Raw genomic sequence first — 16,846 nt, 5'->3', positions numbered from 1 at the left:
TCGGAAAGACTCCCGAAAGTGCTATTCGACGCTATGACGTCAGAAACTCGGCACGCTCAACGTTCGGATGCACGGTCCGTGTGCCGACGGCTTAAGGTGACAAAAGTCATGGGATAGCGAGAGGCACACATACAGATGGCAGTAGTATGATGATGATGTACTAAAGGTTTATAAGGGCATTGCATTGGCGGAGATGTCATTTAACTCACTTGATTCGTGTGAAACGGTTTCCGACCCTAATGTGGCCGCACGACGGGAATAAAGAGACTTTGAACGTGAAATAGTAGTTGGAGCTATACGCGTGGGATACTCCGTTTTGGAAATCGTGAGTAGTTCAGTATTCCGAGATCCATAGTGTCAAGAGCATGCCGAGAATACCGCGCATGAGGCGTCACATCTCGCCATTGGCGATACAATGGCTGACAGCCTTCACGCAACGACAGAGAGTAGGTGCGTTTGCGTAGCGTTGTCAGTGTTAACAGACAAGCGACACTGAGTGAGATAACCGCAGAACTCAATGTGGGACGTACGAAGAAAGTATCCTTTAGGACAGTGCGGCTAGTGGGCTGTGCAGGTGCCTTTGCCAGCAGCACGACATCGTCTGCAGCGCCTCTCCTGGGTTCGTGACGATATCGGTTACACCCTGGACGACTGGAAAACCGTGGCCTGGTCAGATGAGCCCCGATTTCAGTTGGTAAGAGATGATGGTAGCGTTTCAGTGTGACGCAGACCCCATGAAGCCGTGGACCCAAGTTGTCAACAAAAGCACTGTGCAAGCTGGTGATGGCTCCATAATGGTGTGGCCTTTATTTACATCAAATGGACTTGCTGCTGTGATCTAACTGAACCGATCATTGACTGGAAATGGTTATGTCTGGGTATTTGTAGACCATTTGCAGCCTTTCATGGACATCATTACGGATGAAAATGCGCCATGTCACAACGTTTGTTCTGTATTGCTTTTAAGAACATTATGGACAATTCGAACGAACGGTTTGGCCATCCCGATCACCAGACACGAATCCCATCGACGATTTATGAGACATAATCGACAGGTCAGTTCGTGCGCAAAATCATGCAGCGGCAACACTTTCACAGTTAATGACGGCTGTAGAGAGTGCATGGCTCAATTCTTCTGTAGTAGACTTCCAATGACTTGTTGCGTCCGTGCAACGTCGAGTTGCTACACTGCACGTGGCAAGACGAGCTCCGACCCTATATTAAGAAGTATCCCGTTAGTTTTGTCGCCTCCTTGTAAAGCATTGGAGATGAATGCCAGGGCGATTCCTTTGAAAGTGTTCTGAGTTTGTGTTCCATCCTCAATGACCTCGTCGTCGATGGAACTTAACAAACCCTGATATTAGTACTTTCATTCCTTCTGCAAGCCACATTAGGTCGCAAAACATATCACAGCTCTCTCTCTCTCTTTCTCTCTCTCTCTCTCTCTCTCTCTCTCTCTCTCTCTCTCTCTCTCTCTCTCTCTCTCAAATCAAAATCGAAGTCCCGCCACAACAGAACCATGGAATGGTTGTATTAAAAAGTAATCATGACACGATTTAAGGCGCTGTCGGACACTGACGGGTCGAGAACTTGCACTTCCACGTCCGACTGAAACAGATGTCCACGCATCTCTTTCTTCAGGTCGCCAAAGATATGAAAACCAGGCGGTGCGAACTCCGGACTGTACGGAGGATGTTGCAGTGTTGCCATAATAAATTGCTGCAGCGTAGTCTGTGTCCGACTGGCACTGTGCGGGCGATCGTTATCGTGTAACTTACCGAAACTTGTGTGAGCAGCTTTGGATTTATTTACAGGTTAAGAAGTGGGATGTTTCCACTGTGCAACACCTCTAGAAACCCGAAAACCGAAATAAGAATGTCATGATAATTTAAAGTAGGGAACAGTGTTATCCTGACAGGTACGACAACTTTGACAATAATATTAAAGTTAATATTAAAGTTTTGATGAACACAAATTTTAATAATTACTGAATATGTCATGGTATAAAGCTGGAAAGAAAGTGAGGTTATTTTTAATTAGCTATCAAACATCTTAGTAATGGCTGCAAATCAGTACGACGAAAGTTAAGTCTAAAGTAATATGTCGGTCAGAGATAACATTTATTGTAAAAGAGAGTTGTAAACGCGGTGAAAAGGAAATTCAGTGTGTCTACAATGCTCGATAATGGAAATGTTAGTCGCTTGCGAGCTTGCTTGCTATCAAGTCGAGAGAGAGAGAGAGAGAGAGAGAGAGAGAGCACCGTTTGTTATAGTACTACAAAGGGAACGCCACTAGATTGTTTCTATTCATAAAAAAAGTAATATTGTGTGATAGAGATGCGCGGACTTTGTTCTCAGTTGTTCTGACTTGAGAACTTGAACTGAAGTGATATTCTGATACTGTACGACGAGTTAATGAACTTTAAATATTGGAGATGTTATTGTTGCACTCAACCTTCATCAAAGTGAACAGTTACAACGAAGAATGGACGTAGTATCGAAGACTGCAATACCTGATTAGCCCGGAGTAGGAAACATTAATACGAACACACGAAGCGAATCTCGAGGTTCTAGGCGGCGCCCAGTCCGGAACCGTGTGACTGCTACGGTCGCAGGTTCCAATCCTGCCTCGGGCATGGATGTGTGTGATGTCCTTAGGTTAGTTAGGTTTAAGTAGTTCTAAGTTCTAGGGGACTGATGACCACAGCTGTTAAGTCCCATAGTGCTCAGAGCCATTTGAACACGAAGATAATACAAATACCCCGATTGTAAAAGTTGTCATAATTGTCACGATCACAGAACTGAAAAGAATCGTAATTGATCTAATCCATCGGTGTGCGTGTGGTGTGATGATTATAAACTAATTCCTAAGAAGGAACAATAAAATTGTTCGTCGGTAATGGGAATCTCACGTGCTGGCTCCATCATTAATTGAACTGTGTGATAGTTGATAATCAAAACTAATTAACTGTGAACATTTTAGTTGAAAGAGTGACTTGGTGAATACTGCACATTGAAAGGAGTGTTTTGCCGAAACACTATCACGACGCACGAAAGCAAGATTGCGTTATAGATTATCTCTGGATTTGCGTCGTGCCGTAGTGAACAATTCTGCCCACCAACGTAACAACAACTACTGATACTGAATCTCAAATGAACTTTTTCCTCGCTTCAGTGGTGTGAAGCGATGTCGGTGATGAATGATTCACTCAATGCTGCAATAACTAACTAACCTGTCATAGCAAATCATCATCAGAACCATAACAGACAATTAAAATCAGCAGTTCGCATCGCTGAGAAGACTGTGCGGACTCGCAAACGGGACTTTCATACATTACGCGAGGGAGACGGGGAGAACCATCCACTGACCGAACTGTAGCAGTAGCGGCTCAACATCAACAGCGAAAACGGAAGGGGAGGGGGGACGTCACAACTGCTATCTTTGGTGTTTGCCCTCGGTCTCTAAATCGTTGCACGAATTACGGTTTTTCGGCTGCAGGGCCCCTTTGGAAGTCGAAATCCTCGAGAGCGCGACCTCAATCAGTGCGCCGCGACCGAGCGAGGAGGTGCAGTGGTTAACAGACTGGACTCGCATTCGGGAGGTCGACGATTCAAAGCCCGTATCCGGCCATCCTGATTTATATTTTGTTTGTTACCCTAAATCGCCTCAGGCAAGTGCCGGGATTGTTACTTTGAAAGGACACGGCCGACTTCCTTGCCCCATCCTTCCCTATTCCGATGGGACCACACTGTTTGGTCCGCTCCTCTGAATCAACCAACCAAACAATGCGCAGCGCTGAGGAGACACTTTGCAGAAACTGCGACTCGTCATAAAGTCAAAACGCCCACCCCAGCGCTGCCAATTGGACGACGGCTACGCTTCGCTAATGTGCTTGGGACACACTTTAGCATCCCCCGTACAGACTGGATCTTTCGCTGTGTGATCCTCACACCTTGGGCGACACGTGCGTGGGCGTGGGTTTCAGTAGGACGAGGATGAGCAAGATTGGATGCAGTTGTGCATCTGTCAGCGGTCTACTGCATTCTACGAAACAGGAATTGATCGTCTCCCCTGCCACTGGGATAAATTTCTTAACGCGTCTGGTGATTACTTTTGAACAGAAACATTCCATGATCTCGTTGTGGCTCCTGTTCGGTTTTCACTTGACTGCCCCTTATATACATTTGATAGATAAATGCCTGTAAGATGTATTTTGATGAAGTGTGTTGTAACACATTCTAGTTACTTACAAAATTTATTATACTTGTTCGTAGACTTTTGGAATACGTTATATTTCTATGAAAATTTTATTCTTTGACGCAACCGGCAAACAACTGCTAGGATGATGCGCAGAGCATGCCATTCACAGTTTGGCTCGATTCCAAACGACGAGCCACTACATCCACGCGCGATACCTGAGGGAGAAGCAAACCCACAAACTTGTAAACCACCTTTATCTCTCTCCCTCTTTTTTTTGTTCCCTTAGCAGACGGTGCATGTATATAACGATTGCCGGCAACCGTTTTTTTTTCTTATTTTTTTTTCCAGGTCATTTTCCCACCACCCAAGAAAATTAGAGAGATTCTGACCCCAGTAAAAGACAGTCTTGGTCTGGGTGTCCCTAGAATTCATAAAATAGGTTATGAATGTGGTAGGAGTTACACTGGCCGGTCAACAAGAACAATATCAGAACGATGCACAGATCAAGGACGCCACATTAAATATCAGCGATTTGAACAGATCTGCTGCTACCGAACACTGCCTTATGAACATAAAAACTATTCAAATGGTTCAGATGGCTCTGAGCACTATGGGACTTAACTTCTGAGGTCATCAGTCCCCTAGAACTTAGAACTACTTAAACCTAACTAATCTAAGGACATCACACACATCCATGCCCGATGCAGGATTCGAACCTGCGACCGTAGCGGTCGCGCGGTTCCAGACTGTAGCGCCTAGAACCGCTCGGCCACTCCGGCCGGCTAAAAACGATTGTGTTCGATGAAACAAAAAAGTATTATCTCATGCAACTACCTACTGGGATTCTGTCACCAAAGGAATCGTTGAGATCAGAATGTGTAACAGCCACTTCAACTGAGATACTGGCTACACTCCTAATGGTGCAGGTTGGAAACGGGCGCTTGATGCTGAAAGACAACATAGAATTCAGTTGAATCTTCAGCCATTTAAAGCAACCAGCACCCCTATCACTGCTCTAAAGTCATAGTCATCGACATAAACTCTTGTACCACATGTAGGATCCGTGAGTTCGTGACGTCTACAAGACATAATCGGCTAATTGAGGTACCTAACGGCCTACTGAAATCTAATTTCCTGATGATGACGACGTAGGAAGTCGTCGAAAGTTCGAGATTGACGGAGAAGCATTTATTCAAGAACGTAGCCGCGAAAAACTACGCTCACACAATGAGTTTTTTCTTTTTTCCATTTTCCCACATTCCAGGATTCGCTTCAGTTTACTTTCTGCGTCAAACCTACAGTTTCCTTAAAATAATGACCAAGTTTGACACTAGTACACTTCTGTTGGCGAGTAATGCCCTCTTTGCAATGTAGTAATTTTGCTAATTTCATCGCTTATCGCATTTCTACTACTACTCATTGCTTTCGTCTTTTTTGGATCTACTCTCAATCCGTATTGTGCACTGATTGCACTGTTCATTTACATTCTGTAGGTCCGACAATTCTTCAGTTTCACAGAGGATAGCAATGGCAACAGCGAATCTTATCATTGATATCCTTTCACCATGAATTTTAATCTCACTCCTGAACCTTTGTTTTCGTCATTACTTCTCCGATGTATAGAGCGAAAATCGTCATCCCTTTCTTGCACCCTTCCGTATATGAGGTCTTCGTTCTAGGTGTCCCATTCCTCCGTATGAGTTGTAGTTTCCAGGTTATTCTCGTCGTAGTCACTTTGCAAGACGACTGCCACAGGAGGTAATAAGTTACTTGACTCTCTTTGGAAGTAAGCTCTCAGAATTTAGCAGCCCCCCCCCCCCTTCTCACTTAACTAGTCGAATGAGTGTTTTGTAAGCCACTTGTGTTTTGGGTGGATTACGTAGCAGTCTTCTGATGAACCTGTCTGGAATCTACTTTTCTACGATTAGTTTCATGAAATCCCTCAACTTAAATTCGCTGTACGAAATCTCCTATGTGGTCATGACTATTTTCAGTGATTGATCGGTAGTCGTGTAATCACGAAGAACTGTTCTTTCCTCCTATTTATGCACAGTAAGTCTATTTTTGTACGCATATACACGTATTGTACACATCAGGTTCATATTTCGTTAGAGGTGAATTACAACAGCAATTAAAGTGGTTCGTTGCAAGCACAAGCAACTTAGTTAACGCATGGTATTGCGGTGGTGATCGAACCAGGAGTAGCTGTTTCAAATCTTGTTTGGGGAATAGTTTTCATTTCCATTGACATCTTGGATATTCGGGAATCCAGCCGGATGTTCGCGTCGTTCTCGCACGATATTTCAACAGCGTGCCTCGCTGTCTTCTTCAGGTGCTACCTGAGACTGGTTCTTGGGTCGATCGAGTCCAGTATTTATGCCTGGGAGGAGCTGGGCGTTCCCTAATCGGTCCGCGCCCAGTCGAGTGTTCCATCTGTGGTCCGCGCCCGCCAGACTCGGCTTTAACGGACCCCTCCAGTCGCGGATGTTCCGACTGCCTTCGGCGCCGGTTTTGGCCGTCCTCAACGGTTGTGGTTGTCATTTGAGGTGTGTCAGGCCCGATCTGAGATGTTAGGTACTCTATCTCATGACTGTTACTACGGTTTCCACTTCTGCTGCGTGCTGGGCGCTCCCTAATCGGTCCGCGCCGCGTCGTGTGTTCCATCTGAGGTCCGCGCCCGCCAGACGCGGCTACATTGTCCCTCTCTGGTGGCCGGTGTTCCCTCCGCCGTCCGCGCCCGGCCTGGCCGTCTTCTGAAGTCGAGTTCATGACCTGGGGTGTGTCAGATCTGGTCTCTAATGTCCAACAGCTTGTCTCACGGCTGTTCCCTCGGTCTCCACTTATATTTCTTGCTGAATCCCGGAGTGTCCTGCGTTGAGTTTTCACAAGCTCAAGCGCAGGATTCCAGGCAGTGCTGATTTGGTATCCCGAGTCACGGTTGATTAGATTGTCTGTGACCTTAATCTCAATTGCTTCTTTAATGACACTGTCCCAATATCTTGAGGTCTGTGTCACAATCTTGGTGTCATTGTAATCCATTGAATGACCAAGTTCCAGACAATGCTCTGCTATGGCTGATTTAGTTGCCTGTCTGAGTCTGGTATGTCTCTGGTGTTCTTTACACCTGATGTCCACAGTTCTGGTGGTCTGGCCAAAACTCAACGCAGGACACTCCAGGATTCAGCAAGAAATATAAGTGGAGACCGAGGGAACAGCCGTGAGACAAGGTGTTGGACATTAGAGACCAGATCTGACACACCCCAGGTCATGAACTCGACTTCAGAAGACGGCCAGGCCGGGCGCGGACGGCGGAGGGAACACCGGCCACCAGAGAGGGACAATGTAGCCGCGTCTGGCGGGCGCGGACCGATTAGGGAGCGCCCAGCACGCAACAGAAGTGGAAACCGTAGTAACAGTCATGAGATAGAGTACCTAACATCTAAAGATCGGGCCTGACACACCTCAAATGACAACCACAACCGTTGAGGACGGCCAAAACCGGCGCCGACGGCAATCGGAACATCCGCGACTGGAGGGGTCCGTTAAAGCCGAGTCTGGCGGGCGCGGACCACAGATTGAACACTCGACTGGGCGCGGACCGATTAGGGAACGCCCAGCTCCTCCCAGGCATAAATACTGGACTCGATCGACCCAAGGACCAGTCTCAGGTAGCACCTGAAGAAGACAGCGAGGCACGCTGTTGAAATATCGTGCGAGAACGACGCGAACATCCGGCTGGATTCCCGAATATCCAAGATGTCAACAGATCGCCGGGAAAGCATGAAGAATTACTTCATTTCCATTGTTTGACCGGAAACTGGATGAGTGGTGCTGGCATAAAGTTCTCACCATTACTCGGCTATATCCTGAAGTTAATTTCAAGCTCTCTCTGCAAGGCAGCGCTGCGTGGCGGGAAGCCGTGCGGCAAGACATAGGGGATTTAACTACTGCTGCGTTGGAACTATGAAGAGGTCTTAGTCAGCTGCTAACTTCTGCTGATGTATTGTTTGCTTCGACAATCACCAACTAATCTTTCGTAGCAGGCTGCTAGAAGCTCCTGTGTCAATTGTATTAGTTCTAGTACTCCGTAATATACAGAGAGAAGGCAGTGCTGTGTCACAGTAAGCATCTATAATGTAAATTGCCTGTGTAGTAATGATTAATACAATGTGAGTAATAGTATCCAGAAAACAGGCTATATTCGCATTAGATGTCTTTTTACTCTTCCTTTTCCTGTTGCATCCAGGGAATACTTTACCCATCTGTTGACTTGCTGAAGGTTTAATGCAGTATTCTAGCTGTGTACCAGGCCATGATAAGAGTTTAGCAGGTTTCCGTAACAAGGTTTCCGAGGATAATATGTGCTGTCTTGTTTTGTTGTTCGATTTGTACCTTGCATTGCATTTTCGAATGAGGCTCTAACGAGACAGATTGGTTTCTGAATTTCTTTCGGAAACTTCGCAGATTAAAGGAGAGCATATATGAGGTGTTGAAGAGGCCGAGGATTAAAACATCACGTTTTAGCAAGAAGCCCGTAAAATCACTGTTGAGACAGTTACGAATATTCAGTCACCTCGTCTTGTTATTGGGCTGTTTGTTTCACTAACACTCTTGGCGGGTAGTCTTTCTTGTACGCGTCTAATGAAATCGTACCTTATCTCGAAGAAAACTGTACTGTTCATCGGCGGCACTGGGCTGTGGCATTCATGAAGCTATGGGAAGACCGATGTCGTCCGTTCCTCAATAGTGAAATGTGCTGCCTGCTCCAGACCATTGACAGAAAGTAAAATAATATATCTGTGAATGGTATGCTTCACAATTAAATGACGTCGTTTGAGCATTTCGAGACGAGAGAATTTTTTTTTTTTATTTGTCAATCGGTTGTTGCTCTACGTCCTCGCGGTTGCTAATTCAAGTAACAACTTTGTGTGTGGTAATAAACGTTTCACCCTCCGACCTCATCGTATGGAATAAGAGACCCGATTGACAACTACCCTTTGTCTTTTATTCACGTGCATCAACCAAGATCGATAGTCCAAAAATTTCCAAAGATATAGCACCATCTCTTCATCATCCTTCGAAGTAAAATATTACAGGGAATATTAAGTGGAGTTCCGAGATAAACATTGCGAAAAGCGGCTAGAAAACAGTTCCAGCTTACGTTTGATGCCCCTGTTGCTAACGCAGAGTACTAGAAATTTCACAATCGTAATGAAGCGATCGATGACAAAGGTACAAAGTCACTTTCCTCTGTACCGGATACACATCGTGCAGTTAGGATGAGGAATAGGTCGACACTCAGAAATTTTCTGTCAGTTGATAATACACTAAAGAAATTTTAGGGTTAATAACTTCAACAAGTTACTCAAGAAATGCACATCATGTTGAACTGAGCTCAGTGCACAACCAAAATCGCAAATAAGGCGGGCTGAAGTAGAGGCGAGACGCTGCGTTTGACTCTTTGCTGCTATTATGAGAGTGCTTGGGGGTGTCTGTAGTTTAGGACATATCCGAAAGAAGAGACACCAAGCATTCATACACTCCTGGAAATGAAAAAAAGAACACATTGACACCGGTGTGTCAGACCCACCATACCTGCTCTGGACACTGCGAGAGGGCTGTACAAACAATGATCACACGCACGGCACAGCGGACACACCAGGAACCGCGGTGTTGGTCGTCGAATGGCGCTAGCTGCGCAGCATTTGTGCACCGCCGCCGTCAGTGTCAGCCAGTTTGCCGTGCCATACGGAGCTCCATCGCAGTCTTTAACACTGCTAGCATGCCGCGACGGCGTGGACGTGAACCGTATGTGCAGTTGACGGACATTGAGCGAGGGCGTATAGTGGGCATGCGGGAGGACGGGTGGACGTACCGCCGAATTGCTCAACACGTGGGGCGTGAGGTCTCCACAGTACATCGATGTTGTCGCCAGTGGTCGGCGGAAGGTGCACGTGCCCGTCGACCTGGGACCGGACCGCAGCGACGCACGGATGCACGCCAAGACCGTAGGATCCTACGCAGTGCCGTAGGGGACCGCACCGCCACTTCCCAGCAAATTAGGGACACTGTTGCTCCTGGGGTATCGGCGAGGACCATTCGCAACCGTCTCCATGAAGCTGGGCTACGGTCCCGCACACCGTTAGGCCGTCTTCCGCTCACGCCCCAACATCGTGCAGCCCGCCTCCAGTGGTGTCGCGACAGGCGTGAATGGAGGGACTAATGGAGACGTGTCGTCTTCAGCGATGAGAGTCGCTTCTGCCTTTGTGCCAATGATGGTCGTATGCGTGTTTGGCGCCGTGCAGGTGAGCGCCACAATCAGGACTGCATACGACCGAGGCACACAGGGCCAACACCCGGCATCATGGTGTGGGGAGCGATCTCCTACACTGGCCGTACACCTCTGGTGATCGTCGAGGGGACACTGAATAGTGCACGGTACACCCAAACCGTCATCGAACCCATCGTTCTACCATTCCTAGACCAGCAAGGGAACTTGCTGTTCCAACAGGACAGTGCACGTCCGCATGTATCCCGTGCCACCCAACGTGCTCTAGAAGGTGTAAGTCAACTACCCTGGCCAGCAAGATCTCCGGATCTGTCCCCTATTGAGCATGTTTGGGACTGGATGAAGCGTCGTCTCACGCGGTCTGCACGTCCAGCACGAACGCTGGTCCAACTGAGGCGCCAGGTGGAAATGGCATGGCAAACTGTTCCACAGGACTACATCCAGCATATCTACGATCGTCTCCATGGGAGAATAGCAGCCTGCATTGCTGCGAAAGGTGGATATACACTGTACTAGTGCCGACATTGTGCATGCTCTGTTGCCTGTGTCTATGTGCCTGTGGTTCTGTCAGTGTGATCATGTGATGTATCTGACCCCAGGAATGTGTCAATAAAGTTTCCCCTTCCTGGGACAATGAATTCACGGTGTTCTTATTTCAATTTCCAGGAGTGTATAACTGAACACCTTGATGGGCTGTGAATCCACCACCGTCAGTGCAGATGCACAAATCTACAATTAGCAAATGCAGAGGACATGGACAGAGACTACACGTAATGGTAGTGCTAGATGGGAATGTGAGTCGGCCGAGGAGCTTGCCGTAATAGTTCTAGTCCGCGGATTTGCAGTTAAAACTGTCTGAGAGGCGCAGTGGTAAATGCGTCCACCTAGTAAGCCGGAGATTCTGGGTTAAGTCCTTGTCTACAACACATTTTCACTCATCGCTGCTGACTCCACATATAGCCCCGATAAGGCTCCCTCCCCTCCCCTCCTCTCCCTCCCCTCCTCTCCCATTCCCTTTCCCCTTATCCCCTCCCCCCTCCCCTCCCCTCCCCTTTCACCTTGCACCATCCACTCCCCCTCCCCATGCCGCCTCCACTTCCCACTCCCCCCTCCCCCCTCCCATCTACTCTCCCCTCCCACCCTCCCCTCCCCTCCCCTAGTTCATCTACTCATCCCTCTCCACTCGCCCCTCCCCTCTTCCCTCTCCACTCTCGCCGGGATGGTTCCCTTGAAAGGGCACGGCTGATTTCCTTGCCCATCCTTCCCTCACCTGAACTTGCTCTCTGTCTCTAATGACCTCGTTGTCGATGGACGTTAAACACTAATCACCACCACCACCACCACCACCACCACCACCACCACCACCACCACCACCACCACCACCACCTCTCCACTCGCCCCTCGCCTCTCTGCCTGATCCTGCCCTCGCCCCTCTCCTCCCCTCTCCTCCCCTCGCCCCTCCCCTCTCTGCCTGCACCTCCCCTCCCCTCGTCACTCCCCTCCCTTTCCACTCGTCTCTCCCCTTTGCCACCCTCGCCACTCTCCCCACCTTTTACCCTCTCCCCACCTTTTACCCTCTCCCCACCTTTTACCCTCTCCCCACCTTTTACCCTCTCCCCATCTTTTACCCTCTCCCCACCTTTTACCCTCTCCCCACCTTTTACCCTCTCCCCATCACACCTTTTACCCACTCCACACCTTTTAACCTCCCCCTTCTCATTCACTCCCCCCTCTTTTCCCTCCCCTCCCTACCCCTTCTCCCCTCCCTACGCCTTCTCCCCTCCCTACCCCTTCTCCCCTCCCTACGCCTTCTCCCCTCAATACACCTCCCCTCCCTACGCCTTCTCCCCTCAATACACCTCCCCTCCCTACGCCTTCTCCCCTCAATACACCTCCCCTCCCTACGCCTTCTCCCCTCCCTATGCCTTCTCCCCTCAATACGCCTTCTCCCCTCAATACGCCTTCTCCCCTCACTACACCTTCTCCCCTCCCTACGCCTTCTCCCCTCCCTACGCCTTCTCCCCTCCCTATGCCTTCTCCCCTCCCTATACCCTCTCCACTCCCTATACCCTCTCCCCTCCCTATACCCACTCCCCTCCCTATACCCACTCCCCTCCCTATACCCACTCCCCTCCCTATACCCACTCCCCTCCCTATACCCACTCCCCTCCCTATACCCACTCCCCTCCCTATACCCACTCCCCTCCCTATACCCACCCCCCTCCCTATACCCTCTCCCCTTCCTATACCCTCTCCCCTCCCTATACCCTCTCCCCTCCCTATACCCTCTCCCCTCCCTATACCCTCTCCCCTCCCTATACCCTCTCCCCTCCCTATACCCTCTCCCCTCCCTATAACCTCTCCCCTCCCTATAACCTCTCCCCTCCCTATACCCTCTCCCCTCCCTATACCCTCTCCCCTCCCTATACCCCTCTCCCCTCCCTATACCCTCTCCCCTCCCTATACCCTCTCACCTCCCTATACCCTCTCACCTCCCTATACCCTCTCACCTCCCTATACCCTCTCACCTCCCTATACCCTCTCCCCTCCCTATACCCTCTCCCCTCCCTATACCCTCTCCCCTCCCACACCCTCTCCCCTCCCTATACCCTCTCCCCTCCCTACACCCTCTCACGTCCCTATACCCTCTCACGTCCCTATACCCTCTCACCTCCCTATACCCTCTTCCTCTCCATATCCCCTTTTCCTCTCCATATGTCCTTTTCCTCTCCATATCCCCTCTTCCCCTCCATATCCCCTCTCTCATCTGTACCTACCCCCACCACTCCCCATCTCCCCTCCCCCTCCTCCCTTCCGGCTCCCATACCCTCTCCCCTCCCATCTCCCCTCTCCCCTCCCATCTCCCCTCTCCCCTCCCATCTCCCCTCTCCCCTCCCATCTCCCCTCTCCCCTCCCATCTCCCCTCTCCACTCCCATCTCCCCTCTCCACTCCCATCTCCCCTCTCCCCTCCACTCCTCGCTCTCCACTCCACTCCTCGCTCTCCACTCCACTCCTCGCTCTCCACTCCACTCCTCGCTCTCCACTCCCATCCCTCCCTACACCCCTCTCCCCCCTCCCTACACCCCTCTCCCTCTCCCCCTCCCTACACCCCTCTCCCCCCTCCCTACACCCCTCTCCCCCTTCCCTCTCCCCCGCCCTCCTTTCTCCCTCTCTCCCTCCCCTCCTTTTTCCCTCTCTCGCTCCCCCTCTCCCTCTCCCCTACCGCTCTTCCCACCCCTATCTATTCCTTTGTCCCCTTGCCTCTCTTTGACCCACTTTCCATTGCCTTTTTTGCTGTGATCCACCTTCAATTTACATTAAATGTCTCAGTGTCGTCACATAGCTCACGAGATGTGAGATAGCCACAGGTTTACATCTGATATCTGACTCTCCTGTTGGTCAATTGCCCATAAATGCAGACACTTGAGTGTTGATTAGGAGATGGTTGTTGGACAGTATGCTACTGAAACACGCCAGAGATGCTCTTATTTGCCACCTTTGTACTGGCATGAATTTCTCACTTCTCCGCTACGCTCCTGTGATGTGCTACTGATGAAGAAAATTCAGTTTATGAGATGGACGCGATACTGGAATATGATGCTTAGTCCTGGGTCGGTAGAGCTGTGCGCGAGCTGTCCTGCGAAGATTGGACGGTGGTCTTAACTCTGCTCTCCACATTTGCATATTATGTCGCTAGTTGGTCATATTTGGAACTTTATTGATGTACAACATTTGCCACATAAAAGTACTCACATCGAAGCAACCGAATTCTCGTTGCCGTAAGTATACAGTGAGCAATTGTATGTGAGGGTCACATCGTTTTTGAACGATTGTTATTGTGTATTGGAATTGTATCGTAACAATTTTTTCAGCGACAAAATTTTTATATATAATGTTGAAAAATTAAGGATTGTCGCAAAAACCGGGTGATTGGAGATACGGTATTTTGATTTGAATTCAAAAATATGAGAGAGACAGAGAGAGAGACACAGAGAGAGAGACACAGAGAGAGAGACACAGAGAGAGAGACACAGAGAGAGAGAGAGAGAGAGAGAGAGAGAGAGAGAGAGAGAGAGAGAGAGAGACTGGGCGAGGGTGGGGTTAATGAACCATTACTCCCTTTAGGTTGTACCTGTAATAGTTTTAACTGAACTTTAAGATGTACCATGTATCCTCACGGTGTGTTTTATTTTAGGTATGGAGGCAATCATGTCGGAGTTCTTCAACGACACGACTACGGCCTTCTACATCATACTAATTGTGTGGATTGCGGACCAGTATGATGCCATCTGCTGTCACACGTCCATCACTAAGAGACACTGGCTGAGGTAAGTTACGAGGAGGAAGCATAGCGCACGATTAGTCATACAGAGAAACCTCTCGCCCAATACGTTCTTCATTTCTTATGTAACAGGATGCAGGCCAGCTCCGACATTGTACATGACTTTTTTTTACTTCGTTTTCAAAATTGTATTAGAGTTGGTGAAAGGCCAGTTATACAATCTATGATTAGATCTTATGTAACGAAATACGAGTAGGTTTTGATACAGTGCTTAAGTTCAAGTCTTTTCTCTGCCCTTCATCTAAGTGAAACAATACTGCATTTTCTTTGCCACTGAAAGCTATTACTCCACATGCTTTCTTCGGTCTTGAAGGTACTCTATTTCTGTTCCAGACTTAAATCAGCGCCAAAATCATCGTTCGAACTACAATTCACAGAAGCGCCCAAGTTATTCCCTCTTTCGTCTAATACTCGTATTACCACGATTTCTAACCGAATGCAGACATCATTCGAATGAAATCCAAGAAATTAAATAATAAATAACACACATCCTTACGTAGCGCCTCAGGAGAAATTGGTGATTTCGATTTCGTACCACCGTTTTCTTTTTCTTCTATTGCGTTGTTGAAAGCATTAATTGGATTTCACATCACTGTAAAACTGTTGTACCAGCGCTACAATAAATGGTATTTGAAACCACTGCTACTTGTTACGGATATTAAATGAGTTACAAATTCGAGTGAAAAGTAACTGTGAACAACTGCATTGGAGATACTTTCAGCTGACACTGAAATGTGCTTTACAAATTACGATCACAAGTTTAACGATGTACCATCAACCAAGGGTATGTGCTTGCTGTTTTGTGCATGGGCATAGATTTCCCCAGCGACCTTGCTAGCTAGGAACTTGGCAATTTTGAACATTTTTTGAAAAGACTTGCAGTGTGTCTTAGCAACTTCCTTTCTTTGTATCCCTACTGTATAAAAAAATGCAGGGCAGCTTTCTACATCTCGGATTCGACCGTTCCCTTCCCAGATATTGTAAGTGTATAGATTGTCCATTAGACAATTTACATAGTATGTCAACATTACTTTTTAATGCATCATATATTTTCATGTGCACATAATTGTTTTTTCGTTGAATACAAGAAAATAATTTATGAGCTTTTCCTTAACGTTACAGAAAGAAACAAAAGTGGTACAAAATATGCCATAGCCAGACACTAATTTACTCAGATACGGCTCAAAAGTACTACATAATATCTGGTCTTGAATTCTATATTCTACTGGAATTGACTTCTTACAACAACCTTTACCAGCGAGTACATTTGGGTTACAATATTCATAGTCTTTCCCCTAGTTACTTATGTCATTTTTAAATTCGACGGCTTCAGTGTTATCTAGTTTCGCTGCCTGACATCTCTTTCGCCAAATATTGGATAGTTCTTCAAAAAGCTATTAGAATGGACCGTCATCGGCTCCGCTTATTTCCTCGTGATATATGAAAATGAGCACTGAAGGTTTCGGATATCCGCGATCCGTAATTATCTTCCAAAGTTTGTCTACTGACACTGTCAAGAACTTTTTTCTTTCAAATCAATAAAAGTAATGTGTATGTGAGTATTTATCTATCGTATGCTCCATGTTTTTGCGTTATCTGCTGTAAAATAAAAACTGCATCCATCGTGGAACGCCTTTTCCTAAAAACCATTTGTTCCTCATGCAGTAGTACTTCCATTATTTTTCTGAGTCTTATGTTTAAAATCTTAAGATACGTTATGTGTGCTGAGCCCAGCAAACTTATTCCTCTGTAGTTACTGCGTAGCTTTTACTTCCTTTTTAAATCATACGAACCTGTTGGAGTCCCCACGCTGCTCTATCGAAGCGAAAGCCGGGTGATAAACAAAAAGGAAGAACGCCGTATTCAGACACAAAAAATGAAATTCCTGAGAGGAGTTAAACTTCGCACAATAGAAGATAGATTAAGGAAACAAGATATTAGTGAAGAACTAAAAAAATGCGTCAGTTTTTGTTCTTTTCTGCCTCTCCTCTACATTTAGAGTTCTTCTGTCTGC

At 47.5% G+C, this 16,846-nt stretch overlaps 1 protein-coding gene across 12 annotated transcripts in view; it reads left to right on the top strand.

Annotated features, from left to right (window-relative positions):
- The window catches only part of LOC126272755 (membralin), a 486,429-nt gene that overhangs the window by 317,422 nt on the left and 152,161 nt on the right, over positions 1-16,846 (top strand). For all 12 annotated transcript variants that reach the window (XM_049975869.1, XM_049975862.1, XM_049975866.1 and 9 more), the window contains one exon: positions 14,686-14,818. In XM_049975869.1, the coding sequence (XP_049831826.1) occupies positions 14,686-14,818 (133 nt within the window). The remainder of the gene's footprint in view (positions 1-14,685; positions 14,819-16,846) is intronic.

The sequence above is a fragment of the Schistocerca gregaria genome, chromosome 5 (genome assembly GCF_023897955.1).
Source record: "Schistocerca gregaria isolate iqSchGreg1 chromosome 5, iqSchGreg1.2, whole genome shotgun sequence".
NCBI classification, from domain to species: Eukaryota; Metazoa; Arthropoda; class Insecta; order Orthoptera; family Acrididae; genus Schistocerca; species Schistocerca gregaria.
Note: the sequence above shows the minus strand (reverse complement) of the source record. Positions and strands in the feature narration are given on the sequence as shown.